The 25,360-nt window shown below is 40.9% G+C and overlaps 2 protein-coding genes across 3 annotated transcripts in view; one reads left to right on the top strand and one right to left on the bottom strand.

The window, feature by feature from the left end:
- SELENOF (selenoprotein F) overlaps nucleotides 1-15,872 on the bottom strand; it is a 38,541-nt gene extending 22,669 nt beyond the window's left edge. The window contains exons 1-2 of the mRNA XM_080658361.1: nucleotides 15,484-15,872; nucleotides 8,291-8,458 (exon numbers count right to left, since the gene is read on the bottom strand). Of these exons, the coding sequence (XP_080514487.1) occupies nucleotides 8,291-8,458; nucleotides 15,484-15,558 (243 nt within the window). The 5' untranslated portion in view covers nucleotides 15,559-15,872. The remainder of the gene's footprint in view (nucleotides 1-8,290; nucleotides 8,459-15,483) is intronic.
- A 224-nt stretch (nucleotides 15,873-16,096) lies between these two features.
- The window catches only part of HS2ST1 (heparan sulfate 2-O-sulfotransferase 1), a 167,289-nt gene continuing 158,025 nt past the window's right edge, over nucleotides 16,097-25,360 (top strand). For both annotated transcript variants that reach the window (XM_080658359.1, XM_080658360.1), the window contains exon 1: nucleotides 16,097-16,637. In XM_080658359.1, the coding sequence (XP_080514485.1) occupies nucleotides 16,514-16,637 (124 nt within the window). In that variant the 5' untranslated portion in view covers nucleotides 16,097-16,513. The remainder of the gene's footprint in view (nucleotides 16,638-25,360) is intronic.

Below are 25,360 nucleotides of genomic sequence, written 5' to 3' on the forward strand. Positions count from 1 at the left end.
AAAGAAGCTTTTTTTATCTAAATAATGTTTGGCAACAGTTCAAATTCAGTTTAAAAATCACTAAGGCTCCTGAGTAGCAACAATAGTAAATAGTGACACAAATATTTACTTAATAATAGCCACTAACATTCATTAAGTGCTTATTATATGAAGGTGCTGTTCCAAGCACATTATATAAATTAATTTATGTAACCCTTATAACAACTCTGTAAGGTAAATACCATTATTATTCCCATTTCATAGTTGAGTCTACTGTAAATATATGTATCATATATTTGTGTAACAAGTTTTAAAGTTTGTTTTGTACAGTTATTTATTTAATTGAACTGAAAATATTATTTAAATATTTTGTTTTCTAAGTGTGACATTTAATCTGGCTTTTTAAAAAAAATGTATTTTTATTGATTTCAGAAAGGAAGGGAGAGGGAGAGGGAGATAGAAACATCAATGATGAGAGAGAATCATCGATCGACTGCCTCCTGCACACCCCACCCTGGGGATCAAGCCCACAACCCAGGCATGTACCCTTGACCAGAATCAAACCCAGGACCCTTCAGTCTGCAGGCGGATGCTCTATCCACTAAGCCAAACCAGCTAGGGCATCTGGCTTTAATATGAACAATATGTAGTCAATTTTTTTAGGTATTTACAAATTAGGACCAGCTTCTATCTAAGCATATTAAAACATTCTGTCACATTTGCATATTATATTTAACAAGGACATAAACCCTTAAAGTAATTCATTATTTATCCTTAGGTTATTTTACAACTACATTTTCTAGACATACCTACCTCAGAGCCAAAATAAACTTCCCACACTAAATATATCTTCTTAGTAGAGGCTCTGAGAATGCCAAAATAAGAATAGTCATATTCCTTGAAAAGTAGAAGAAATAGGGAAAATGGACTACTAGAATGTACTTAGCAGCATATTCTCTTGAGCTAAAACCTAATATCCAGTGTTATAAAGGTAACCACTAAAAGAATAAGAAATAAAAGTTGGAAGAATGGAAGAATGAATAAATCTCTTAAAGTTGATATATTGAGAACTATAGATATAACTATGTTAATCATTATGGAAGTGACCAACAAAAGAAGTAATAATAAACTGTTTAAAATTTATTAAGTGGGGGATGGGAGGCAGAGGAAAAATTTTACTTATTTTATACCCTTCTGTACTTTTTTTTTTTAGTTGTTATTATTTACAGATGCATTGATTTCTTTAAAGAATTCAGTGGAAAAAAAGATGGAAAATTGTATGTTTTTCATCATCATAATAAAAAAAAGAATTCAGTGAGATGTGTACTGTAAACACAAAAGATTCCTGTGCTATGAAAACACACAGAAGGTCCCTGGCCAGTGTAGCTCATTGGTTGGAGCATCCTCCCTTATACCAGAAAGTGGCGGGTTTGGTTCCAGTCGGGGCACATACCTGGGCTGCTGATTTTATCCCTGGTCAGTACGGGAGGCAACCCATCAATGTTTCTTTCTCTCTCTCTTCCTTTCTCTCTGCCTCCCTCCCTCCCTCTTCATCCTCTCTCCCTCCCCTTTCCTCTCTTTAAAGTCAATTAAAAGAAAACACAGAAAGAAGGTTATAACCATTTTACAGGTCAGGTAAATATTACCACCTGTCTATATAGAAGTTGATGCCTATGATAAGTTAGAAAAATAACAGGGGAATGATCATAAGGTCATCTCTGGCAGAAGAAAAAGTTGATGAAAAGGCAGTCATGAGAAAGATGGCCATCTAAGATAAATCAGATAACTTGATTATGATGAGAGATGGTGACTACTAAGTAGGACCTATGTACCTTGCTCAATAAATTTGAACTCTATCCTATAGGCAGCGAAGAAAATTAAAGAATTTTAAAAACAATGAACTGGCATCAGATTCAGAATTTAATAACTTTAGTTGTGGGTGTAAACCATAGTTGATAGGGCAGAGGGGAATACTGTTGCTGGAAAAATAATATATAGCAGGATATAGGGGCTTAAGCCAACATATTGGCAGTAAAGATGGAGAAGGAACAGTTCTAAAAAAGATTTAGGCAAAAAATAAAACTTAAAGGATTTATTTACTTAACTGGATTGGAGGGGGAAGGGATGAGTGAGAATGCTTGCCAGTGTTCTTACTTGAGAAACCTATCACCCCAACACAAGAAAGCTATAATGGACTTCAACTAATTACAAGGTAGCCCCTTAAGGCAGTGGTGGATGGGAGAAGGGGCCGCAACAGAGGGTAACTTTTCTTTTTTAAAATTCTTTATTGTTTAAAGTATTACATAAGTTTCCTTTTTCCCCCTTTGACCTCTACCCAGCTGCCCCCACTCCCCAGCACATGCCCTCACCCCTCTACTGTCTGTGTCCATTGGTTATGCTCATATACATGCATACAAGTCCTTTGGTTGATCTCTTACCCTCTCGCCCCCACCTTCCCTCATAGTCTAAACTTTTTTAAAAATGTATTATTATTGATTTCAGAGAACAAGGGAGAGGAAGAGAGAGATAGAAACATCAGTGATAAGAGAGAATCATTGATCGGCTGCCTCCTGCACGCCCCCCTACTGGGGATCAAGCCCTCAATCTGGGCATGTGCCCTGACCAGGAATCTAACCATGACCTCAACCACTGAACAACACTGGCCGGGCCAGAGGGTAACTTTTAATAAAGCACACTTCTTAGCAACAAACTGCCTTTGCAGTTTACATTTTGAAGAAATGTGTTAAAAGTTTTAATTTAGAAGGCCATGAATTCTAAAATTGATAGTATACTTATCAAACAGTAGGCAAAAAACAAAAATGTGTGTAATGGCCTAGTCTTTTGTTCAAATTTTATATTGTTGCTCTTAAATTTTGAATAATACTGTTAAGGGTTTTGGATTATTATAGGCTTGTTTTTGTATCTGTTCTTTTTTGTTTAATCCTCTCCTGAGGACATGTTCATTGATTCTGAGAGAGAGAGAAAGAGAAAAACATCCCTGTGAGAAACATCAGTCGGTTGCCTCCCCCACACACCCTGACTGGGCCTGGAGATCAAACCCAAAACCCAGGCATGTGCCTTGGCAGGGAATCAAACCCTTTTCCTTTCGGTGTACAGGACAACATTCCAACCAAATGAGCCACACTGGCCAGGGCTGTATCTGTTCTTAAACTTAGAATATCTTAAGTGATTATTATCTGTAAAGATGATCATAATTGCCTCTTCTTATGACAAATTTTTCTCTTTTTTTTGGTTAACGGTTTAGTCAGAGTCTCTAGTCCCGTGACCTTTTCCTCTTTTCATTTTTCCCTTGTGGATGATGTTGACAGTGTTTTGTCTAAGTCAGTGGTCGGCAAACTCATTAGTCAACAGAGCCAAATATCAACAGTACAACGATTGAAATTTCTTTTGAGAGCCAAATTTTTTAAACTTCTTCTAACGCCACTTCTTCAAAATAGACTTGCCTAGGCTGTGGTATTTTGTGGAAGAGCCACACTCAAGAGGCCAAAGAGCCGCATGTGGCTCGCAAGCCGCAGTTTGCCAACCACTGGTCTAAGTGGTTGGGAATAATCCAGTGTTGGTAACATTTTTAAAATTTTTATTTTTTATTTTTTTAAAGAGAGAGAATGAATGACAGAGAGAGAAACATCAATTTGTTGTTCCATTTATTTTGTGAATTCATTGGTTGCTTCTTATAAGTGCCCTGACTGGGAGTCAAATCTGCAACCTTGGTGTATCAGGACAACGAACGCTCGTCTAACCAAATGAGCTACCCATGAGGGTCAATTTTTTTCACTAATGGAGTGGTAATAGCAACACTAACACAAATGTGTTCTCCTTTGAAAAGCAGCTTTTGCTACCATATATAGAACCTTCATGTTCCGTTGATGAGTCTGTTGAAAGTTTGGATGTTGAACCATATTTTGTCTGGATCTCAGTTTTTCAAATTAACAGGAAATAGGTTGTATTTTTTTAAAACACTTAGGAGCAAAAAAAAAAAAAAAATTAATTTTTTTTGATTAAATACTCCATACTAAACAGTATGCCATTTTCTAAAATATTTTTACTTATTATGAAGAGGCCTAGTGGTTTTATTAAAAACAGCTAGAGGCCCGGTGCACGAAATTCGTGCACGGGGGTGTGTGTCCCTCAGCACCCTCTCCAATCTGGGACCCCTCAAGGGATGTCCGACTGCCCGTTTAGGCCCGATGGGATCAGGCCTAAACGGGCAGTCGGACATCCCTCTCACAATCCAGGACTGCTGTCTCCCAACTGATTGCCTGCTTGCCTTCCTGATTGCCCCTAACCGCTTCTGCCTGCCAGCCTGATCACCCTCTAACCACTCCCCTGACAGCCTGATTGATGCCTAACTGCTCCGCTGCCAGCCTGATTGCCCCTAACTGCCCTCCACTGCAGGCCTGGTCACCCCTAACTGCCCTCCCTGAAGGCCTGGTCACCCATAACTGCCCTCCCCTGCAGGCCTGGTCCCCCCAAACTGCTCTCCCCTGCAGGCCTGGGTTCCCCCCAACTTCCCTCCTCTGCTGGCCTGGTCACCCCTAACTGCCCTCCCCTGCAGGCTTGATCACCCCCAACTGCCCTCCCTTGCAGGCCTGGTCCCTCCCAACTGCCCTCCCCTGCTGGCCTGATGGTCCACAACTGCCCTCCCTTGCAGACCTGGTCCCTCCCAACAGCCCTCCCCTGCTGGCCATCTTGTGGTGGCCATCTTGTGTCCACATGGGGGCAGCCATTTTGTGTGTTGGAGTGATGGTCAATTTGCATATTACTCTTTTATTAGATAGGATAGAGGCCTGCTGCACAGGTGGGAGCCAGCTGGTTTGCCCTGAAGGGTGTCCCAGATCAGGGTGGGGGTTCCCTTGGGGCATGGGGCGGCCTGGGCGAGGAGCCTGTGGTGGTTTTGCAGGCTGACCATGCCCCCCCGGTGACCCAAGCAGAGGCTCTGGGATCTGGGATTTACTTATCTACTATAATTGAAACTTTGTAGCCTTGAGTGTAGGCCTGGGCTGACCAGGGTGGCAGGGAAGCTTGGCTTCCTCCATTGCCAGGGAAACCCAAGCCTCCTGCTTGCTGCAGCTCCATGGCCGCATCCATCTTGGTTGGGTTAATTTGCATACTCACTCCTGATTGGCTGGTGGGCGTGGCTTGTTGGTGTAGTGTAGATATGGTCAATTTGCATATTACTCTTTTATTAGATAGGATTTACTATGATATTTAAGCTTAGACTCATTTTTACCAAATCTTTGGATAATTTGACCTAGTGATGTGTCAAGTTATTTCCTTCAATTGTATATTTCCTAAGTATCTGCAGAATTGAATGCATTGTTCCCAAGTGATGAAGTGGATTATTCATACTTGCACCTGAAGTATGTATAAAGATATGTCTTTATCTGTGGGTTGTTTTGTTTCTAGCTGAAAATCTAATCAAACATCCTCAACTCTACTGATGAAATTGTTTTAGGTGCATGTACAAATTCTATTCCATTTCACAGAACTGAAAGAAACCTTTTTTTTTTATTCCTCAGATTTTAGAGTTTGAATGTTCTAATTTAGAATGGAGTAATGTCAAAAAAAGATTTTTTTAAATTTTATTTTATTTTTGTACATTTTCATTGAGCTTTCTTAGTGGAACAGTGATTATATGTTCATGGAACGATTCCCCCAGTGTATTCTTATCTTCCTTAGAGCCTAATTTGAGTTAGGTAAATGTTACCTTGATTATTTTGTATAGCTTTCTCTATCTTAAGGCAAAAACTAAAGATACAAAAAGGAATAGCATTTTAATAATGTAATAGAATAAGTTTTCAACTTAAGGAACTTCCTTAGGTACTATAATAATAAAAGCATGATATGCAAATCAACCAGAACAGTAGAACGACCATTTACATGACCATGCTATGACACGCGCTGGCACCAAGCCAGCCAAGGTGGGTGCAATGCGATTGGTCATTGGGCTCCGCCATCACCCCGCAGAGGGAGGCCCAGGCCACCGGCTGGTGGGGCGATCGATCGAGGGAAAAGGGTGGGGCATGGCGGCGGACACAGGCAGCATCAGGCCAAGAAGCCCAGGTGCCAGCAGCTGGAGGGAAGCCCGGGTCCTGGGTGCTGGAGGGAAGCTGGTGCCGGCAGCCAGGGGAAGGAAGGCCTACCCTTGAACGAATTTCGTGCATCGGGCCTCTAGTAGTGATACATTGCTTTATATTTTTTGAGTTGAGTAGATTTATTTTTTTTGAGAGTTCAGCAGACAGCACCTAAAAATGAATCTCAGGGGTATAATATAGAATTCTATTTTCTAACTTGGTTTGCTAAAAGATAAAACTTAAATATATTTGCCTAATCCTCCATATTCATTCATTATTCCTATGTAAGAATGCCCTTAGAGTGTGTATGGATGTGTCAACAGGTACACCATTTGCCTTATATATCTGCTGCTTCAGTGACTTAAAGTGAAATCTTGACAAAAGCTTGCTATTAGATCACAAAAGAATTATTACCCTAATCATTTGTCCTTGTGTAATTATAGCATATTGTTTCCAGCACTCCAGGCATGTTTTAAAACATCAGAAAATATGGAATGATTTGATGATGAATAATGAATTAAAACTTAAAACATCATTAAAAAAAAAACACAAAAAACTTAAAACATCAGAAGATCACTAACCATGTGGCTTTGGTGAAAACATTTTCCCTGAAAATTAACTGGCCAAATTTTGCTAAAAATCTGCATGTTTGAGAGGAGTAATACTGATTTTGAGAAATTACACTGAATAAAATTAATGTTTAAAGAGTGACTCACTTGTATATTTGAGTGTAACATAATTGTCTTTCATTTAAGTCTAACTATACTCAGCTTTTGTCATGTTAGAGTTATATTTCCTTATTTTTAAGTTCCTACATTTTATTCAAGGGCAAGCCTTCAGTAGACCTATAAAATAGTTACCCCTCAGATCTGAATTCTGATCAGTAGTTAAAATTTTCCTTTTGTTTCACCTATTAGAGCATTTTCTTCATATTGCAACTTGTGCCTGGAAATACTAGCAATGTGTGTGTAAATTAACAGATCATATTCTTTATTAACCAGATTAAAAATTGTAATTTCTTTTCTATAATTTTGTGCCAGGTAATGGGTGTTTTGTTTTCATCCAAAATTTCATTATAAAACTGATTTTTGAATAAAAGCATTCTGATCAATTATTTCTTTGACTTAAATGTGGCCATCTTTTGGAAAGAATGCGGAGCTTCAGGATCCATGCTATAATAATTCTGCTCCCCCTCTGCAAGACAACATTATAGCATGGGGTCTTGGCATGTAATCGTACTTTTCCTTCCTGTTTGTTTTGATCTAATGGGACAGGAAAGAAATCCATTTGAGTTTCTAAAACTACAAAATGTATAAGCCGAAGACTTCTTTATATACACTGAGTGGCCATATTATTATGACCACCCCATCAGTACTTCGTTGGGCCACCTTTTGCCGTCAATACTGCAGCGATTCTTCTTGGCATTGACTCCACGAGATGTTGAAAGGTGATGCGAGGAATCTGACATGATGCCTGATGAATAGCACTGTTCAGTTCTGTGAGATTTGATGGTTGTGGAACCAGCTGCCTGATGGCTCTTTTAACTTCGTCCCACAAATGCTCAATTGGATTGAGATCTGGTGATTGTGGGGGCCACCTAAGCAAGGTAAAGTCTCCCTCATGTTCTTGAAACCACTCCTGCACAATACGAGCACCGTGGCATGGCACATTGTCTTATTGGAAGAAGCCATTTCCTTTGGGATACGCCATCAACATGATAGGATGAACTTGATCAGCAACGATACTTAGGTATGTTGTGCTATTCAGACGTTGTTCCACACGAATTAAAGGGCCCAAGTCATGTCAGGAAAACATGCCCAAACCATAACACTGCCCCCACCAACTTGAAAGGTTGTACTCATGCATGTTGGGTGCATGCTTTCATGCTGTTTCCGCAAAATTCTCACTGCCATCTGCATGATGCAACTGGAAATGTGATTCATTGGACCACATGACTTTTTTCCAATGCTCGACTGTTTAACCTTGTGTTCCTGTGCGAATTGGAGACGTTTTATCTTGGTAACTGCAGACAGCAAAGGTGTTCGAACAGGCCTTCGGCTTCCATATCCCATACGATGCACTGTATGGCTAATTTGCCTACAAACGTCAGATGGTCATAATAATTTGGCCACTCAGTGTATAATTTAAGCTGATGTAGTATTTTACCTTATCTTAACTAAAACATCTAATGGGAGAGAGATACTAGAAAACAATACCTTTTTGGTTTCAAATTGTGCTTCTTCCTGACAGCATCCTCTACAGTCAGGATCCAGCTGAAGCAGGTTGAACTGTCCAAGAAGATCACAGGAGCTGCAGAGCAAGTTGCTGGAGAAGCCTAACTCTCTGCAAGCCTCTGATGAAAACTCTGCCCCGAAGGCAGACATCTGAAAATAAAAAATAGAAATAAAACTTAATTCCATATTTACATTATAAAGTTTCCCAAAAGAGAGAAACCAGGATTGTCAAAATCTAACACACTGGAGATAAGTTACTCCATCATAACCTTATATGAGTCTTTGTTCCCCCCTACTCATCCCCATATAACTTTTTTTTTCTTAAAAATGTGTCATCAGTCACATTTAGCTAAAATATGGATTAAAAGATATATTATCTCTTTAGATATGTATGTTGCATATAATATCTTTTATTAAATATTCAAGTTTTTAAAAACTAATTTCCATTAACTAATCCCTCTACCTGTGCTTCAGATTCTAGCCTTTGCCATCTTCATAGGGACTTAATTTTACCAGTAATGATAATTCTTTGGTGTATTCAAGCCCTACATTCTAATTGTTCTCCCCACATTCCACCATTCCTACAATGTTACTCTAGTCTGGTTTCTGATTTTACCACTCCACTAAACTTGCCCACAATCACTAATTCAAAACTGTTCTCCTCCAGTTGCCCCTTCCATGGGCTTGTCCCCCTCCTCCTTCCTCTTCTATGCATTTCTTAAATGTTATTGTTTGCCATTTCTATTTTCGGTTCTCTCTTTGGTGTATATACTTTCACAAGCAACTTTTTCTCCCCATGGCTTTAAATACTGATTTACTGAAAACTCCCAAGTCTTTTTCTTGAATGGCAAGCTTCCAACGCCAACAGCCTACTTGATGTCTCATTTAGATGTTGCAAAGGCACTGCAAATTAAAAAACTCCAACAGTGAAAAAACAAACAAAAAAACAAAGCAACCCCTCCCCCCAAATATCCAACAGTGAAACTTACCCTTTTCTCCTTAAATCTATTCCTACCCAATGTAATTCAGTAAAAATGGTACCATTTTCCCTGACCAGGAAGTTGACCAGGTCAGTCATTCCAGACTGCACACTTTTCACCATTCTTACAACCAATTAGTTGACAAGTTTTGGTAATTTTGTTTCTTATAGAGCTCTCAAATCTTTTCCTGCCTCAGTGGCTTTTAAATGGTCACTGGCAGTTGTACCTCTAATTACTTCTCCAATCCCATTACACTTTTCAGCTATAATGAATTCCTCAAATGAATAATCATGCTATCGTACTACTTGATTTTATTCTTACATTTATTGAGCACCTACTGACAGGTGGCATGAATATACAAAATATGTAATATAAGTCTGACAACATCTTGATTTAAATCCAGCACAGAGCAACCTTACTTTTTAGTTTCTGAATAGAAATCTCACAGAGATTTGACGAGGGAAAGAGAAAAAGCACAGAGTGGGTACTTAATGTTAGCATTATTCCCACCTTCCACTGTGAAAGTACACTTAATAACTACAAATCAGTATTTATGGGTTGATTAAAGCATTGTTCTCTGCACCGAAGGGTTGTGAGTTCGATTCCGAGTCAGGGTGAGTCCTGGAGGCAGCCAATTGATTCTCTCCTCTCTCTCTCTCTCTCTCTCTCTCTCTTTCTCCCTTCCTCTTTCTGTAGAATCAATGAAAAACATATCCACGAGTGAGGGTAAAAAAAAACCTACTTATGTTTTAATCATTGTTTAGACATAGGATAGAGGATAAGTATATGGGAGATACAATGTATCTTGAGTTTCATGAGTGAAAATTTTTTTCTGGTTCTTCTACCATTGGTTTGGCAAATTCAAGCTTTGAATCTGAGGACATTAGAACATATTTTTAAGCACTTCAAGATAAACACTAAATGCTAAAATTACAGAAGAGGAGTTCAAAATTATGCCTATTCATTTTTTATTACCAAAAAGTAACTAAACAGCATTTAAATGTGCACATTAAGGTCAAATATTAAATTTTAAAATAAGTAGCCACACCTGTAAAAAAGACGTAGATTCTAAGGATAAGGTAGGATAACCCTGATTGGGTTAACCATTTAACCAGTTAACAGCCATGATATTTTGAATTTAATTAAAAAAAGGTCCGCCGCTTGCGTCTATAGATGCTTATGGCATACAAATGGTTACCAGTTTAACTTTCCCCAATTCAAAGTAGGACTGACATGCTAAGAGACTCCATTCTCTCCTCCATGCATTGTACATTGCTACTGGCCTTTACTCTATGAAAAATAATAGGCTTCTCACATTATTTCAAAAAGATTGCAAATTTGAGACTAAATAAATGAACCCCATGAAAATGAATGCAAGAAACATCAAGCTCTTATACCACTTACTAAGCACTTCACATCATCATTTTATTTAATCTTAACTACCCTAAGAAGAAGGTATTATCTCCATTTTACAGAGAAGTAAACAGAGGCTTAGGACAGTTAAAGTAATTTGTCTAAGACAGTGGTCGGCAAACTGCAGCTCGCAAGCCACATGCGGCTCTCTGGCCCCTTGAGTGTGGCTCTTCCACAAAATACCACGGCCTGGGCGAATCTATTTTTTTTTATATATATTTTATTGATTTTTTTTTATAGAGAGGAAGGGAGAGGGATAGAGAGTTAGAAACATCGATGAGAGAGAAACATCGATCAGTTGCCTCCTGCACACCTCCCACTGGGGATGTGCCCGCAACCAAGGTACATGCCCTTGACCGGAATCGAACCCGGGACCCTTCAGTCCGCAGGCCGACGCTCTATCCACTGAGCCAAACCGATCAGGGCTGGGCGAATCTATTTTGAAGAAGTGGCATTAGAAGAAGTTTAAGTTTAAAAAATTTGGCTCTCAAAAGAAATTTCAGTCGTTGTACTGTTGATATTTGGCTCTGTTGACTAATGAGTTTGCCGACCACTGGTCTAAGACAACACCGCAAACAATAGGTGGCAGCATCAAGATTCTAATCCTGGCCTGCCTGCAAAACCCTTAACCACTGTTATTAACTACTATGATTCCCAGAATCCATGATGCACCATTATTGTATGGACCACTAAGAATAACAGCAGCCCTGACCGGTTTGGCTCAGTGGATAGAGCGTCGGCCTGCGGACTGAAAGGTCCCAGGTTCGATTCCGGTCAAAGGCATGTACCTTGGTTGCGGGCACATCCCCAATAGGAGGTGTGCAAGAGGCAGCTGATCGATGTTTCTCTCCCATCGATGTTTCTAACTCTCTATCCCTCTTCCTTCCTCTCTGTAACAAATCAATAAAATATATTAAAAAAAAAAAAAGAATAACAGCAAAAATGCTGACAATTATAACTGTGTTACCCACTGAAATAAGACTGATCCAGATGTTAACTTTTGAAGAAAAGGAGTGGGGGAACCAATGACACACAGTATCATCTATACTGCTGTCAGTAAGTGCCTTTCTGAATGTAGAAAATTATATATGAGCTGAATGAAGAATTGAATACCACTTAGTTCTGGGGCACTCTAGAAACAGATCCCTTAGGCCATACTAAAATATTACTTTTCTATTGCTTAATCATACTCAGAATGTATTTTCATATTAAATCACTTTCTATTCTCTCAGTTGTTACCTCATTGAAATGCTGATAACCACGACTGCTTTAAATTAGAGCTATTCAGAGGCATAGACAGTGATAAAAACTCAACTTGTCTAGTGGAAGGACTCAGAGGTGTGAATTAAAGTAGGAACTAAATTCTCTATTCATTTCATTAGCTCAACCTCAAGGAGCTGAGATATTCTTATTCTCTTTTTATTCAATGTCAGGTTAACAGATATTTGGTTCATTTTTATTACTGAAAACTACTTATTCCACCTGGTCTTTTTCACTCCCTCAGGCTAAATGTGAAATGCAGTTTTTCTAACCTCTGTTTTTCAACAATCCTCCACACACACCTCCCTTTTCATTTTCAAGGATTTTATTGCCGTCTTTTCTTAAAAACACTAGTCATTAAAGAAGAGACAGGAATAAATCTTAGGGAAGTCAAAACAGTTCAACAAGGGGGGACTGCTCAGGACTCCCTTTGTATTTTCAGAGTCATTTTGTATTTGTAGGAGTCGGGGATCATTACCACTCTACACAAACTACAGATATCCTGATGACTTTAATAGCAAGGAACAAATAACTAGGAAGCTAGTCATACTTCAGAGGGATTTAAATGAACAAGTACATGTAAGGCACTATATAAAACAGTCCCTGTATTCCCTTCAGCTGCATTCTAATTACCATGGGAGCAGAGAGAGTGGAGTACAGACACATACACAGAGCCATATGGTGCAGTTAAGATTGGGGGTCTGTGTAATACAGCATAAAGTTTGATGATAGAGGAAAGAGTACTGTATATCTGCTTTTGCAAATCTGGAAATGGATGATAAGTTAAGTCTTGTATTTTTTAAACACCTTACTTTAGGCTTGGTCACGGAGAACACCTCTACATTTTTGCACTCCCCAAAGAGGTAAACACTGGGAATTAAGTCTAGATAGACAAGTATCAGGTCAACAGGCCTTGTTAAGGAAAGTGAAGGAGGACAGACCATCTTAAAAACAATCTGGGTACATGCCTATGCCTTTCCCTTTCTCTCCCTTTACCTCTATAACTTATTTCCTAAGCCCATTTATTTTAGGAATTACTTTTTCTACCTCTAATTTACCCAATAAATGTTCTCTTCCAAAAAAAAAAAAAAAAAAAAGCAGCAGAGAGCCATAGAAGAATTTTAATAAGGAAAGCTAAGTTCCAGAAAGATGACTTTGGATGCATTGTGGAGACTGGATTGAAAAGGGAGGAAAGAGATGAGGAGACCAGTTAAGGAAGCTGGTGTGGTAATTCCAGGCAAGCAGAGATGGTGGCTTGAATTTAGGTAGTACCTAAGTGGAGAATAGATTAAGTGGATTGGCTTGGAGATTTTTAAGGGTTTGATGACTAACTGGATTCAGAGAGTGAGAGAAGAAATTAAAAAAAAAAATATATATTTTTATTGATTTCAGAGAGGAAGGGAGAAGGAGAGAGAAACATCAATGATGAGAGAGAATCATGAATCAGCTGCCTCCTGCATGCCCCCTACTGGGGATCAAGCCCACAACCTGGTCATGTGCCCTGACCAGGAATCGAACTGTGACCTCCTGGTTCATAGGTCCACGCTCAACCACTGAGGCACCCAGGCCAGGCAAGAGAATAATTTAAAATGAGTAATTTCTGGTTTAGGCTATTGGGAAGCCAAAGCCAACCATTTAAATTCTGATAATTCAAAGGGTGAACCAAAAGGCTATTTCTAAGGAGGGAGATGATGGTAGCCTGAATAAGGGGTTAAGAAAAAGTGGATGGATTTGAGAGAAATTTAGTAAGTAAAACCAATTACACCCAAGTTTCTGGCTTAAATTCTGTGTGGATGATCACTGTGGTAGATTGTTTAATGGGCATAAATTCCTTTTATCCTGGTATGTACCCTTCTCTGCAATGTGATTATGTCACTCCTCGCATGTAGAGATGGAGTCTATTTCCCCATCCTTGAAATCTAGATGGCTCTTGTGACTTGCTTTGACAAATATTGGGACTTGAAGTGATTTCCAAGGTTAGGCTTTAGGGCGCATTGCAGCTTTTGCTCTTTAGGAGTGCTGCCCTGAGACCACCAGGAAAAGAAGTGGTCTGGCCTCCTGGAGGATGAGAGGTGACATGGAGGAGAACCAAGTGGCCTCAGCTGACAGTAAGCCCAACTAAAAATGAAGCCATCTCAGATCTTTCAGTCCAGCTGACCTACTAGCACAGGACAGCTGCATAAATGAGGCCAGAGGAAATCAACAAAGGAACTGCTCAGAATCATGAGAAATCATTACTTTAAGCCATTAAGTTTTGAGATGATTATACAGCCATAGATAATGAAACAGTCAGAGATAGGAAAATAAAGAGAAGGCAACTTGGAATGTTATTGAACTGAAATCGCCTAACATTTGCAAAAAAAAAAAAAAAGTCTTGAGTAGAAAGTTTAGAGTGGGGTTCACCCGGTAATTTCTAAGGCACCAAAAACCTGAATAATGAGTATTGTAATGCTAACTACAAAAGGAAATAATTCACCTCTACCTATGGTTGCAAAAGCAAACAGGCAGGATCCTCAAACCCCTTGGTAAAAGAAAGGCAGAGGCATTTACTGAGGCCTTCGATTGGCCCTAATTCCTCCAGGTCTCCTAGGAAAAAACTCAGCAGGCTCATAAGAATACTTGAAGAATTAAGCTGATAAAAGAAATGGGTGATCGCAGCACAGTGCCTATTAAAAAAGTTTTACTCACACAGCAAAACACGGATTGCAAACTTTTTAAGAGGAATTAACCAATATTAAGTTGTTCGTGGTGAATAGGAAAATGAGTAAAAACTAGCCTTTCCTTAAAGATTAAGAACGCATCTGTTCTGTTGAAGAAAAATGAAGTTAAAAAAAAACAAACCTTGGGTAATACTACCCGATTTTAAACGAGATTAACACTATCATTTTAGAAAATCCATTTAAAAAATAAGTTATGCTTTAGTATAGAGTAGCTGCTTTTATTGCAACAATGTTGTTTAAAACCACACACACACACACACACACACACACACACACACCACCCCTGAAGTGCATCCAGGTATGTGAATGTCAGAGAACGGAGATAAAGGCTGTCTATGAATTAAGGGAACACTGAAAATTGAGAGAAAGAAGCAAATAGGAAGTAGTACACCCTGTACCAAAGACTTTCGGGCTTTTCTCTTAAGATTTGGGAACCTTGTCATAAAGAACGGTTTTATTTCCTCCCGTTAAAAAGCAATTTCCATTGCTTTCCAAGATTCATTGCCATTCTCCCCGTTGGTGTGATCTACAGATTGTTTTTAGCAGGAACTCTGCAAGAGAAGATAAATACTCAAGATAGTCTGAAGCCAGGAGAAAGAACCGTTAGGAACCCCGAGCCGGGAAGGATAAGCATCAAATGAGGAAACAGCCACGTCGCACTCCGGCCGCAGCAGTGGCTAAGGAAACCCGGTCCTTCCACCCTTTTCAAGTGTGACTCCCAAACGTGAACCAAGGACCCGTCTTCCTCAGCGCAGCCCCTCCCACTCGCTAGGGGGCTGCCGTGGAGGCGATCTCCACTCACCGCTTGAAGCACAGCCGCCAACAGCAACCTCAGCCCAAACGCCGGCCCAAGCCATCCACTTGGTCCAGCCGCCATCGCTACCACCTCCCTCGGTCTCCGGCTGCCCAAAGGTCCCCTCAGCCAGGGGAGTCCACTCCAGAGCCTGACTTAAAACAGGCTGTTTAAGAGCGGTTGCCATCAAATCTGTCAATCTGCAGAGAGGATTACCCGAGGGCATAGGGAAGCTTAAAGGTGATCAAATATCTTTACATTTGATATACATATAAAATCGTGGGTCCTTTCGATAACCCATATCAGGCACTTTCCTAAACTCCCCAAATCTGTGCTTCTCTAAGGGTTCCTTCGTTTCATTCACGACATTGCCTAATCAGCCAAGAAGCTCCGCCCTCGTCAGTTTCGGCCAGCCCTCCTTCTCCAAATCTACCCAATCGAATGCCGCTTTGCTTGACGCCTATCGCAAAGGAAACCAACCGTAACATGAACCGAGAGCGAAGCGCTGGGGTTCTGCGGTCCAATAAGCACAACCGAGCGGGAGCAGAGGGTGGAGCCTCTGGTTGCCAAGCAGCGTACGTGGGTGCGTGCGCCTGGTGGCGGCGGGGGGTGGGCAGGGGGCGGGGCCGGGGGCGGCGCAGCCGCAGCCGCAGCGCTGGCGGAGGAGCGCGCGGCCGCGAGCAAAGGAGGGAGGGAAGGAAGGAAGGGAGCAAGGGGCAGGCAGGCGCGGGGATCGGTGACTGAGGCAGTAGAGGGAGGCGAGAGCTCGGCAGCCGCTTCGCGCTGTGTTGCAGCGCGGGCTTTTGGAGGGGGCAGCCGTCGAGTCGTCCGAGAAGAAGCGGGCACCGGCGGCGTTGGTGCTGGCGCCTGGGGGCGGGGGACTGGGAGGCAGAGAGGGGGGTCGCTGCGGTGGTGCTCTCGCTGTCGCGCTCTCCTTGCCTTTTTGCCGGCTCGGTGGGCTCCTCCCGGCGTCTTCCTTGCCTCCGGGGCTGTGCTCCCCGCCCCCCGCGGTATGTCTTGATCCCGAGCAGCGGGTTTCATGGGGCTCCTCAGGATTATGATGCCGCCCAAGTTGCAGCTGCTGGCGGTGGTGGCCTTCGCGGTGGCGATGCTCTTCTTGGAGAACCAGATCCAGAAACTGGAGGAGTCCCGATCGAAGCTAGGTGAGGAGCAGAGCCACTCCGGGCTGAATGTGTGGTGTGGAAGGGGGGCCGGGCCAGGGAGGCGTTGCAACCCGAGCAAGCGGGCGTTCGCCTAACCTGGGGTCTGGTTTGGCGGCTAGAGGCTGAAAAGGGTTGCAGTGAGAGCTGGGGACATCGAGAGCACAAGCTCCAAGAATAGTGTGAATAAAGCTTGAGTGCTGTGCTGGGCTCTCGAGGTCACGGGACAGAGGTAGCGAGGTCGGGCTTCCTAGAGCCAAAACCTTACCCCAAAGTAGGCATTCCACGGGGAGACAGCAAGACAAATCCTAACTCGGTGGGGACAGAAACGTGCAGCCTGTGTGTTCTCTTAGAAGTCGTCCAGAAAGCCTGGGCAATGTCAGGCGAGGGGTACTCTAATTTGAGATGTGGGCACCTGGATACAGAATCTTGAGGATGGGGAGGTACACTTGGGGATAGATGCGCAGAAATGGAGGGAGATATTGGGCGTGATGGTGAGTAAAAGAAATGCACTGTCGTGAGTTGCACTCTTGTGCTGGGGGCAGCAAGGGACCACACAACTGACGGGAGAAATAAGCTGTCCAGGTAGGACAGGAAAGCAAATAAAGCGCTTCAACGAGAGATACTGAAACGAGGCATCCTGGCTTTTAAATTGATTTTTAGTAGTGCCAAACTGATTAATATTTTGGGCTTAAGATAGGAATATGTATCTGTACATTGCCTCGTGGCAATGTTTATGACTTTAGAGGAGGGGACGCTGAATTACTGAGATTTAAGTTCATGAAGGGAAAAGCAGGATTATGCAAAAAGTTAATCATATAGTTAAGTACCTTACGGAGCTAACAGTGCTTACTTTAATGGGTGAGGAGGTCTGAAATACAAAAAGTTGGACAGTAAAGTGAAAGACCAGAAAAATACACAGATTTAATAAGTACTTTCAGAGTAGAAGGGAACTTTGGCATTTGGGAGGAGCACGGAATGGGCAGGGGTTGTTAAAAGAATGTGAGGTACATTTTGATTTAAAAATGTACTTGGCACTTAAAAATCAGCTCAAGAGGCCATACTTTGAATATGGAAAAGTAATATGAAGTGTCTTATGCATACATTTTCACCTCAGTGTCGTTTTAAATACTTTTTGAGAAGCAAGCAATAAAATACCAGCAGCAGTATAATTTAGACTTAGAAGTAGATGCTGCTGTGGGTGATGATTAGTATTTGAGACAAATGTATCAGGAAATAATTGTAATATTGTCAATAGTAGCTGACTATTTGTTGTTTTGGTAGAATTTGCAAAAAGCCTTGGAGATATTATAAAGAGCAGTCTATCAAAGAGCATCAAATCCAATTGAAGTGCAACTAAAGTTGAAGAGGAGTTAAGGATAATTCCAGTCCTCAACTCAAGGGTAAAACTTACCCTTTACAGTTTTGAAGAGATATCGAGTTTATTTACTGTGATTTTATTAATGAATCCTGTATGATGGGAAAATATTCACTTTAAGTATTGAATGTTGGTCAATACACTTTTTCTTTTGTTTGGATCCGTTTAGCAGCATCCACGGTCATATTCTGGCCTCATTAATGATCCAGCTTTACAGAAAAAAAAATGACTTAGAGAAATTGGACACGTTAAATTAAAGTTTGTATTTATTCTTTGTTGAATGGCTATATTCTTGGACACATTACAGTGGGTTAGGATAACTTCAAGTTTTTATTTTCTCTCCTTGCCTAACATTTTTTTCATAATACCTGAAAGTGGTTTTCATAGACACAACCTGAATGATTTTAAAAAGAGAGTTATCTGAAGATGTAGCGATCCACAGCTAGAAAATAATGTGGTGGGTTGTTTTGTTTTTTTGTGTGATTTTTTTTTTTTTTTTTTTGACAAGAAAGAAAATTTTAGCTTGGCCAGCATGGCTCAGTGGTTGACTGTCAACTTATGAACCAGGAGGTCACAGTTCAATTCCCTGTCAGGGAACATGCCCAGGTTGTGGGCTTGATTCCTAATGTGGGATGTGCAGGAGGCAGCTGATCAATGTTTCTATCTCACGCTCTCCCTTCCTCTCTGAAATCAATACAATATAATTTTAAAAAAAGAGAGAAAATTTAAATTCCAATAAATATGGATCAAACGAAATCATTCTAAAAAAGTGAGCCAAATACAAGACACTTGAATTTATACTCCAGAGATGCAAAAATAAGGCAAATAAAATGTATTGCTTTATATCAGTAATCTTTTAATTTAAAAAGTCTTATAAAAGGCAGTACTAAAACAGATGTTGCCAGTTAGTAATCTTCCTTAGGAAAGGAAGGCAGAAGAAGGCATAGTTTGACAACCAGACTCAGTGCTAGGCATGTATATATGTGATATTTTTATTTAATCTTTCAAGAACACTATAGAAAGCCATTTTTATAAATGCAGGAACAGTCTGAAAGATTATATAACTTGACCACATAGCTAGTAAGTATTAGAACCAGTGTTGGAACACAGGTTATATCTGATTTCAAATCAAGTGTGTTCCTTTAATTATACCAGGCTGCTTCGGACTTTATATTAACACTAGTGGCCCAGTGCATGAAATTCATGCACATTAAAAGGGAATTAATTAGAGGAAATATTTTAATATTGCTATTTGTCCTTTCTCTATAATAGAAGTGTCAGAGATGAAAGAAAATTAGTAAAATGCATATGAAAATCTTCCTTCTGTCAGAGTCTAGGGCACGCTGTGGGACCCAGAGTCAAGTCCCCGCCCACCCGTGCGTGCCTCGAAATTGTGCCAGACCCAAACCTGGCCAGCCCCACCCCCATTGGGTGAGACCCACACCTGGCCGGCCCCACCCCCGTCAAGCCCTGTTGGGTGGGGGAGGCGCAGCCTCAGGTCCCCTGTCAAGCCCCGCCAGGTGGGGGGCACAGCCTCAGGTCCCCGGGCCCAGGGCGAAGGGTGCGGCCTGAGGTCTCCCGGCCTAGCACTGGGGTGGGTGGCGCACCTTGAGGTACCCCATCAAGCCCTGCTGGGTGGGGGGGCGCGGCCTGAGGTACCCCGTCAAGCTCTGCTGGGCGCGGGGCGCGTCCTGAGGTCCCCCAGCTTGGGCCGGGGCGGGGGGGGGGTGCAGCCTCAGGTCCCCTGCCCTGGCCGATCTCCTTGCAGCCTCAGGTCCCTGCTGATTGCTCCTTAAGGCTTGTTAAAGGAACTCAGCCACTGCTGTGGGTGCAGCCATCTTTTGTTACAGAAACCCTGCCTCCGCTGTGGGTATAGCCATCTTGTGTTACAGAAACCCCGCCTCCGCTGTGGGTGCCGCCACCTTTGTGATGGCGTGATGATCAATTTGCATATTTGCTCTTTATTAGATAGGATCATACTAAGATTTAGCAATTTGAATAGAATTTTTAAAATGTAATATCATGTTAATTGCATTTATTGTGAAGAATGAATATAATTTTGAGAAAATCCAATTTCTGACACAAAGGAATTGGTTTAGTGTAATGTCTGGCTCTTGTTTATATCTGTATAATGAACATAATTATATTACCCAATGAAGCAACTGAAATAGCTTATTTCTGCTACAGGAAAAAAAATGTGTGGTGTTTTTCTGTAAGTGTAAAATCACAATATTAAAAAGCATTTTTATTTTGGCATTAGAAAAACTATTAAACACTTTTGCTCTTAAAAGTAGTTTTTATTATTTATCTTTTCTGTTGTGTTGTAAAAGATTCCAAAAGATTGTGTTGTCTGGTAGTGCTTTATGTACTTTGATTTAAGAGTATTTTGTTGGCGAAACCCTAACAGAGCAATAAATGTGCTCAAAACTTAGCTGTATTCATTGACTACTTGGAAAATTAACTATATAAACAGGAATTCATTAAAAAAAAACAATATCACATAATATAGGTCTGGTTTTTTTTTTAACAAATATGGGGTTATGGTATACATGTTACCCTATACTTTGCTTTTTTTTCAGTTAATACCATAGACAGCTTTCCAGGTCCGTATATACAAGTTTGACTTACTCATTTTGATAACTGTATAATATTGCATGTATCATAAATTATTAAGCCGTTATGCCAATAATGACCATTAAGCCCCCAGCCTATTTTTGCTTTTTTATAATTTCTTTTCTTGGTATAATAAACAATGTAACAAGAAACATCCTTATATGTCCATTTAACTCCTTGTGTGTTGATATCATTTTCACTAGGATAAATTCTCCTGTTTATGGGATTGCTGGGACAGGATATATGCATTTTATAATATAAGAGATTTTAAAATTTACTTTCCAAAAAACTAGTTTTCCAAAGGTTACAGTAATCGACACTGCTAAAACACATTCACAAACACTGAATTCTGTAAGCGTTTAATTTTTGTCAGTCTGAAGCTGTGAAATATGTTGTTCCATTAATTTACATTTCCTCAACTTCTCTAGGCTAAATGTTGTTTAGTTGTTAGCTCATTTTCATTTTTCTATTGGGTAGTTTATCTTACCAATTTTTAGGTTTTTGTTTTAAGTATTATAATTAGTAATCTTTTATCTGTCATATGTTTTACATCTGTTTTTTCCAAGTCTGTCATTTGCCCTTTGACTTAATGGTGCATTTTGCTTATAAAGAAATTACAATTACACAGTTTCTTATTCTTGTTTAAGAAGACTTCCCCCAATCGAGATTATGTACATTCTCTATATTTTGTTATTGTATTTTATAATTTTTAGTTTTTTACATTTAGCTCATTAAAGCATTCATATGTTTATAGAGATTTATTGTAATATCTCAATGAATAGCCAATTATGGCAAATATTATGTTAATAATCCATTTTTCTCACTATATGTTATAGCTCTTTTATTTATATACTAGTGGCCCAGTGCACGAAATTCGTGCATGGGGGGGTGTCCCTCAGCCCAGCCTGCACACTCTCCAATCTGAGAGCCCTTGGGGCATGTCCGACAGCCAGTTTAGGCCCTATCCCAAACTGGCAGTCGGACATCCCTCTAGCAATCCGGGACCGCTGGCTCCTAACCGCTCACCTGTGTGCCTGCCTGATCTCCCCATACCACTCTGCCTGCTGGCCTGATCACCCCTAAATGCCCCCTCCCCCGCCGGCCTGCTCACCCCCAACTGCCCCCTCCACCGGCCAGCTCGCCCCCACTGCCCCCCCCTCGCCGGCCTGCTCTCCACCAACTGCCCCTACTGCCAGCCTGCTAGCCCCCAACTGTCCCCCCCTGCCTGCCTATCGCCCCTAACCGCCTCTGCCTCGGCCCCACCACCATGGCTTTGTCCAGAAGGACTTCCGGAAGGTCTCCCGATCTAATTAGCGTATTACCCTTTTATTAGTATAAATTACGTTTTTGTATGTTCTTGGATCAGTTTTGGACTCCATTCTTTTCCACTAATCAGTATTATTTAAACGTTATGGACCCATTAGTAGGTTTCAAGGCATCCATGAATTTCCCAAAATTATTTGCATAGCTTTCATCAGATTTGCAAAGAAGTATGAGATCCTGTTAATGGTAAGAATCACTGATTTGTAATAGATAGTTCATATTTAATGGAGTATGTGTTTTGTTTGTTTATAATAGTAGCATATTACAACATGAAACTTCTGAGTTACATTTTGGATATAAACATATAAATTAAGAAAAAATTTCTTTGGTTGTTACACTGAAAAAAACTTCAGTTTATTAAAATGTTTACTTAATTTTCCTAATGAGATATGGAGGATGACATGGAGTCCAAATGAAAAGTTATGTAGTTTACTACTTAGTTGTTTACTTAGAACTGTGTGTGTCAGAAATTGTTGCTTTATTTTTTACAAAGGAGTCCTTTCTGAATCTCAAGAACACACCTGTTGCTAATGCTGACTGTGGAGCAGTGCAATGAAACTTTGTTACCCAAATGTTAGAATTATATGCTTGATAATTTTTATTTTCTATAGGGCCTAAGAATTTAAGATAATATTTGTTGTTCATATGCTTAAAATACCACTACATAAGTTTATAAATGCTTTAGGTTATGATATTTTCAATAAGGGCAGTAATTCAGAATGGATTACGTAGTCATTTTTATTGGTGAAGTTTGTTACTCACTGTTCTTAAGAACTGCTAAATTAATGAACTAATAATTCCAGGGCCAAGGTTGGACTGCTCTTTGGAATTGGGTAGTTTTTACAAGTGCTTGAAACCATACAACACCTTTAAAATGTTCCCAAGAATGCTAGATTTCTCTACTTCTGAAATTGTTTGAAAACCTCACAGAAGTGACTGTTTAGAGCAGTGGTTCTCAACCTTCAGTTCCTCATGTTGTGGTGACCCCCAACCATAAAATTATTTTCGTTGCTACTTCACAACTGTAATTTTGCTACTGTTAATGAATTGTAATGTATATATCTGTGTTTTCTGATGGTCTTGGGCTCTACAGCAGCGGTTCTCAACCTGTGGGTCCCACAGGCTGAGAACCACTAGCAGGGTCGCCTAAGACCATCGGAAAACACAGATATTTACATTACGATTCATTAACAGTAGCAAAATTACAGTTGTGAAGTAGCAACGAAAATAATTTTATGGTTGGGGTCACCACAACATGAGGAACTGTATTAAAGGGTCGCGGCATTAGAAAGATTCAGAAGTGTAACAACCATGGAATGCAGTTATTCTAGAATTGCTCATTGGTGCCTAACTTATGAGTCCTAAATACAATGTCTAGTGCCCTGGAGTAGTCGCCTGAAACAGTTGATCATTTTGGGATGATTTTCCTCTGCACGAGTGATTCAGGGTCTTTGGGTACCTTCTGTATATAGTTCTGCCATCCCCCCAGACTTCAGAGTTCTCTGCTGTCAGCCAGAGAAGAAACAAGACAGGGTGAAGGGTGAGCAAGTCCCCCTCTCTAAACTTCTTTGGTCTCTTTTATTCTCCGTTTATTGACATGGACTAATCACCATCTACATGCGAGGGTGGAGGCTGGGAAATAGGGTTTTTAGCTGACAGTCATTTACCAATTAAAATTGGATACTATGGAAAGGGGGAGCATATACATATTTGAATTTTCTGAATCCTTTTGGATATATATATATATATATATATATATATATATATATATATATATATATATAAAGTCTAAGTGACCTGCTGACCAGCTGGTAGCTGTGACACGCACTGACCACCAGGGGGCAGACGCTCAACGCAGGAGCGGAAACCACAGGCATGGAAACATGGAACAGACTGAGGAATCTCAGAGGGAAGGGGAGGGGAGAGGACAGGAAGAGATTAACCAAAGATCTTATATGCATACTAGAGGCCCAAATGCACAGATTCATGCACTGGTAGGGTCCCTCGGCCTGGCCTGCGGGGATTGGGCCGAAACCAGCTCTCTGACATCCCCTGAGGTGGTCCCAGATTGCAAGAGGGTGCAGGCCAGGCCAGGGGACTGGGCCTCTAGTATTTTATAAAAGATAGTTAGGCTTGTTTTATGACTCAGAATATAAACTGTTGGTAAATGTTCTGTGTGAATGTGAAAAATGTATATTCTATTGTTATTGGGGGGAGTGTGTGGTAAATGTCAATGAGGTTCTGTTGGTTGGGAAAATTGTTTTGGTTCTTTCTGCCTACTTGTTCCTTTAATTATAGAGAGAGCAGTTTTGAAGTCTCTGGTGATAATAGTGGATTTATCTATTTCTCCTTGAAGTTCTGTTGTTCTTTGCTTCATGTATTTTGAAGTACTGTTCATGAACGTTTAGGACTAGCATGTCTTCTTGGTTAATTCATCCCTTTTTCATTATGAGACCCTCTTCATTCTTGGTAATATTCTTTGCTCTGAAACTTGGTCTGATACTAATATAACCATTTTTGACTAGCATCAGCATAGGGTATCTTATCTCATTTTAAAAATATTAACTTGTTTGTATTTTTTAATTTAAAGTAGATTTCTTATAGGCAATATGTATTCGGAGCTTCCATTTAATTTTACAATTTCCCTTGGAAATAGGGGTACTTAGAACATTTTCTTTTTTGAATGTAAGCAGAGTTTATTGGAGCTGTGAAATTACAATGTATACACAAAACTAGAATTCAGAAACACTTTACAGTTATTATCTACATTTTCATTTGTTCATACAACAGTTCTCTTGCTATTGAAGCAAAATGAAAAAAAAAATAAAATGAGAAAAATCTTCCTCCTATCCTATATAATAAAGAGGTAATATGCAAATTAACTCTCATGCCCTCACAAGATGACTGCCTACAACCAGGCCGGCAGGGGGGTTAGTGAGGGACGACCAAATGACTGAACAAGCAGGCTGTGTGGGGCGACCAGGCCAGCAGGGGGGTTAGTGAGGGACGACCAAACGATTGAACAAGCAGGCTGCATGGGGCAACCAGGCTAGCAGGGGGGTTAGTGAGGGATGACCAAATGACTGAACAGCAGGCTGCATGGGGCGACCAGGCTGGCGGGGGGTTATTGAGGGGCCACCAAGCCGGCAGGGGGGGTAGTTGGGGGCAACCAGGATGGAAGGGGAGGGGAGTTGGGGGCAATTAGGCTGGCAAGGGGGGTAGTGAGGGGCGACTAGGCTGGCGGGGGAGAAGTTGGTGGGGGACCAGGCTGGCAGGGGGGGCAGTTAGGGGCAACCAGGCCGGCGGGGGGGGGGGGGAGTTGGGGGTAGCTGGCCGGCAGCGGGGGGCAGTTAGGGGTGACCAGGCTGGCAGGGGGGCAGTTAGGGGCGACTAGGCAGGCAGGCAGGTGAGC

Source organism: Plecotus auritus (assembly GCF_963455305.1).
Source record: "Plecotus auritus genome assembly, chromosome: 2".
Taxonomy (NCBI): domain Eukaryota; kingdom Metazoa; phylum Chordata; class Mammalia; order Chiroptera; family Vespertilionidae; genus Plecotus; species Plecotus auritus.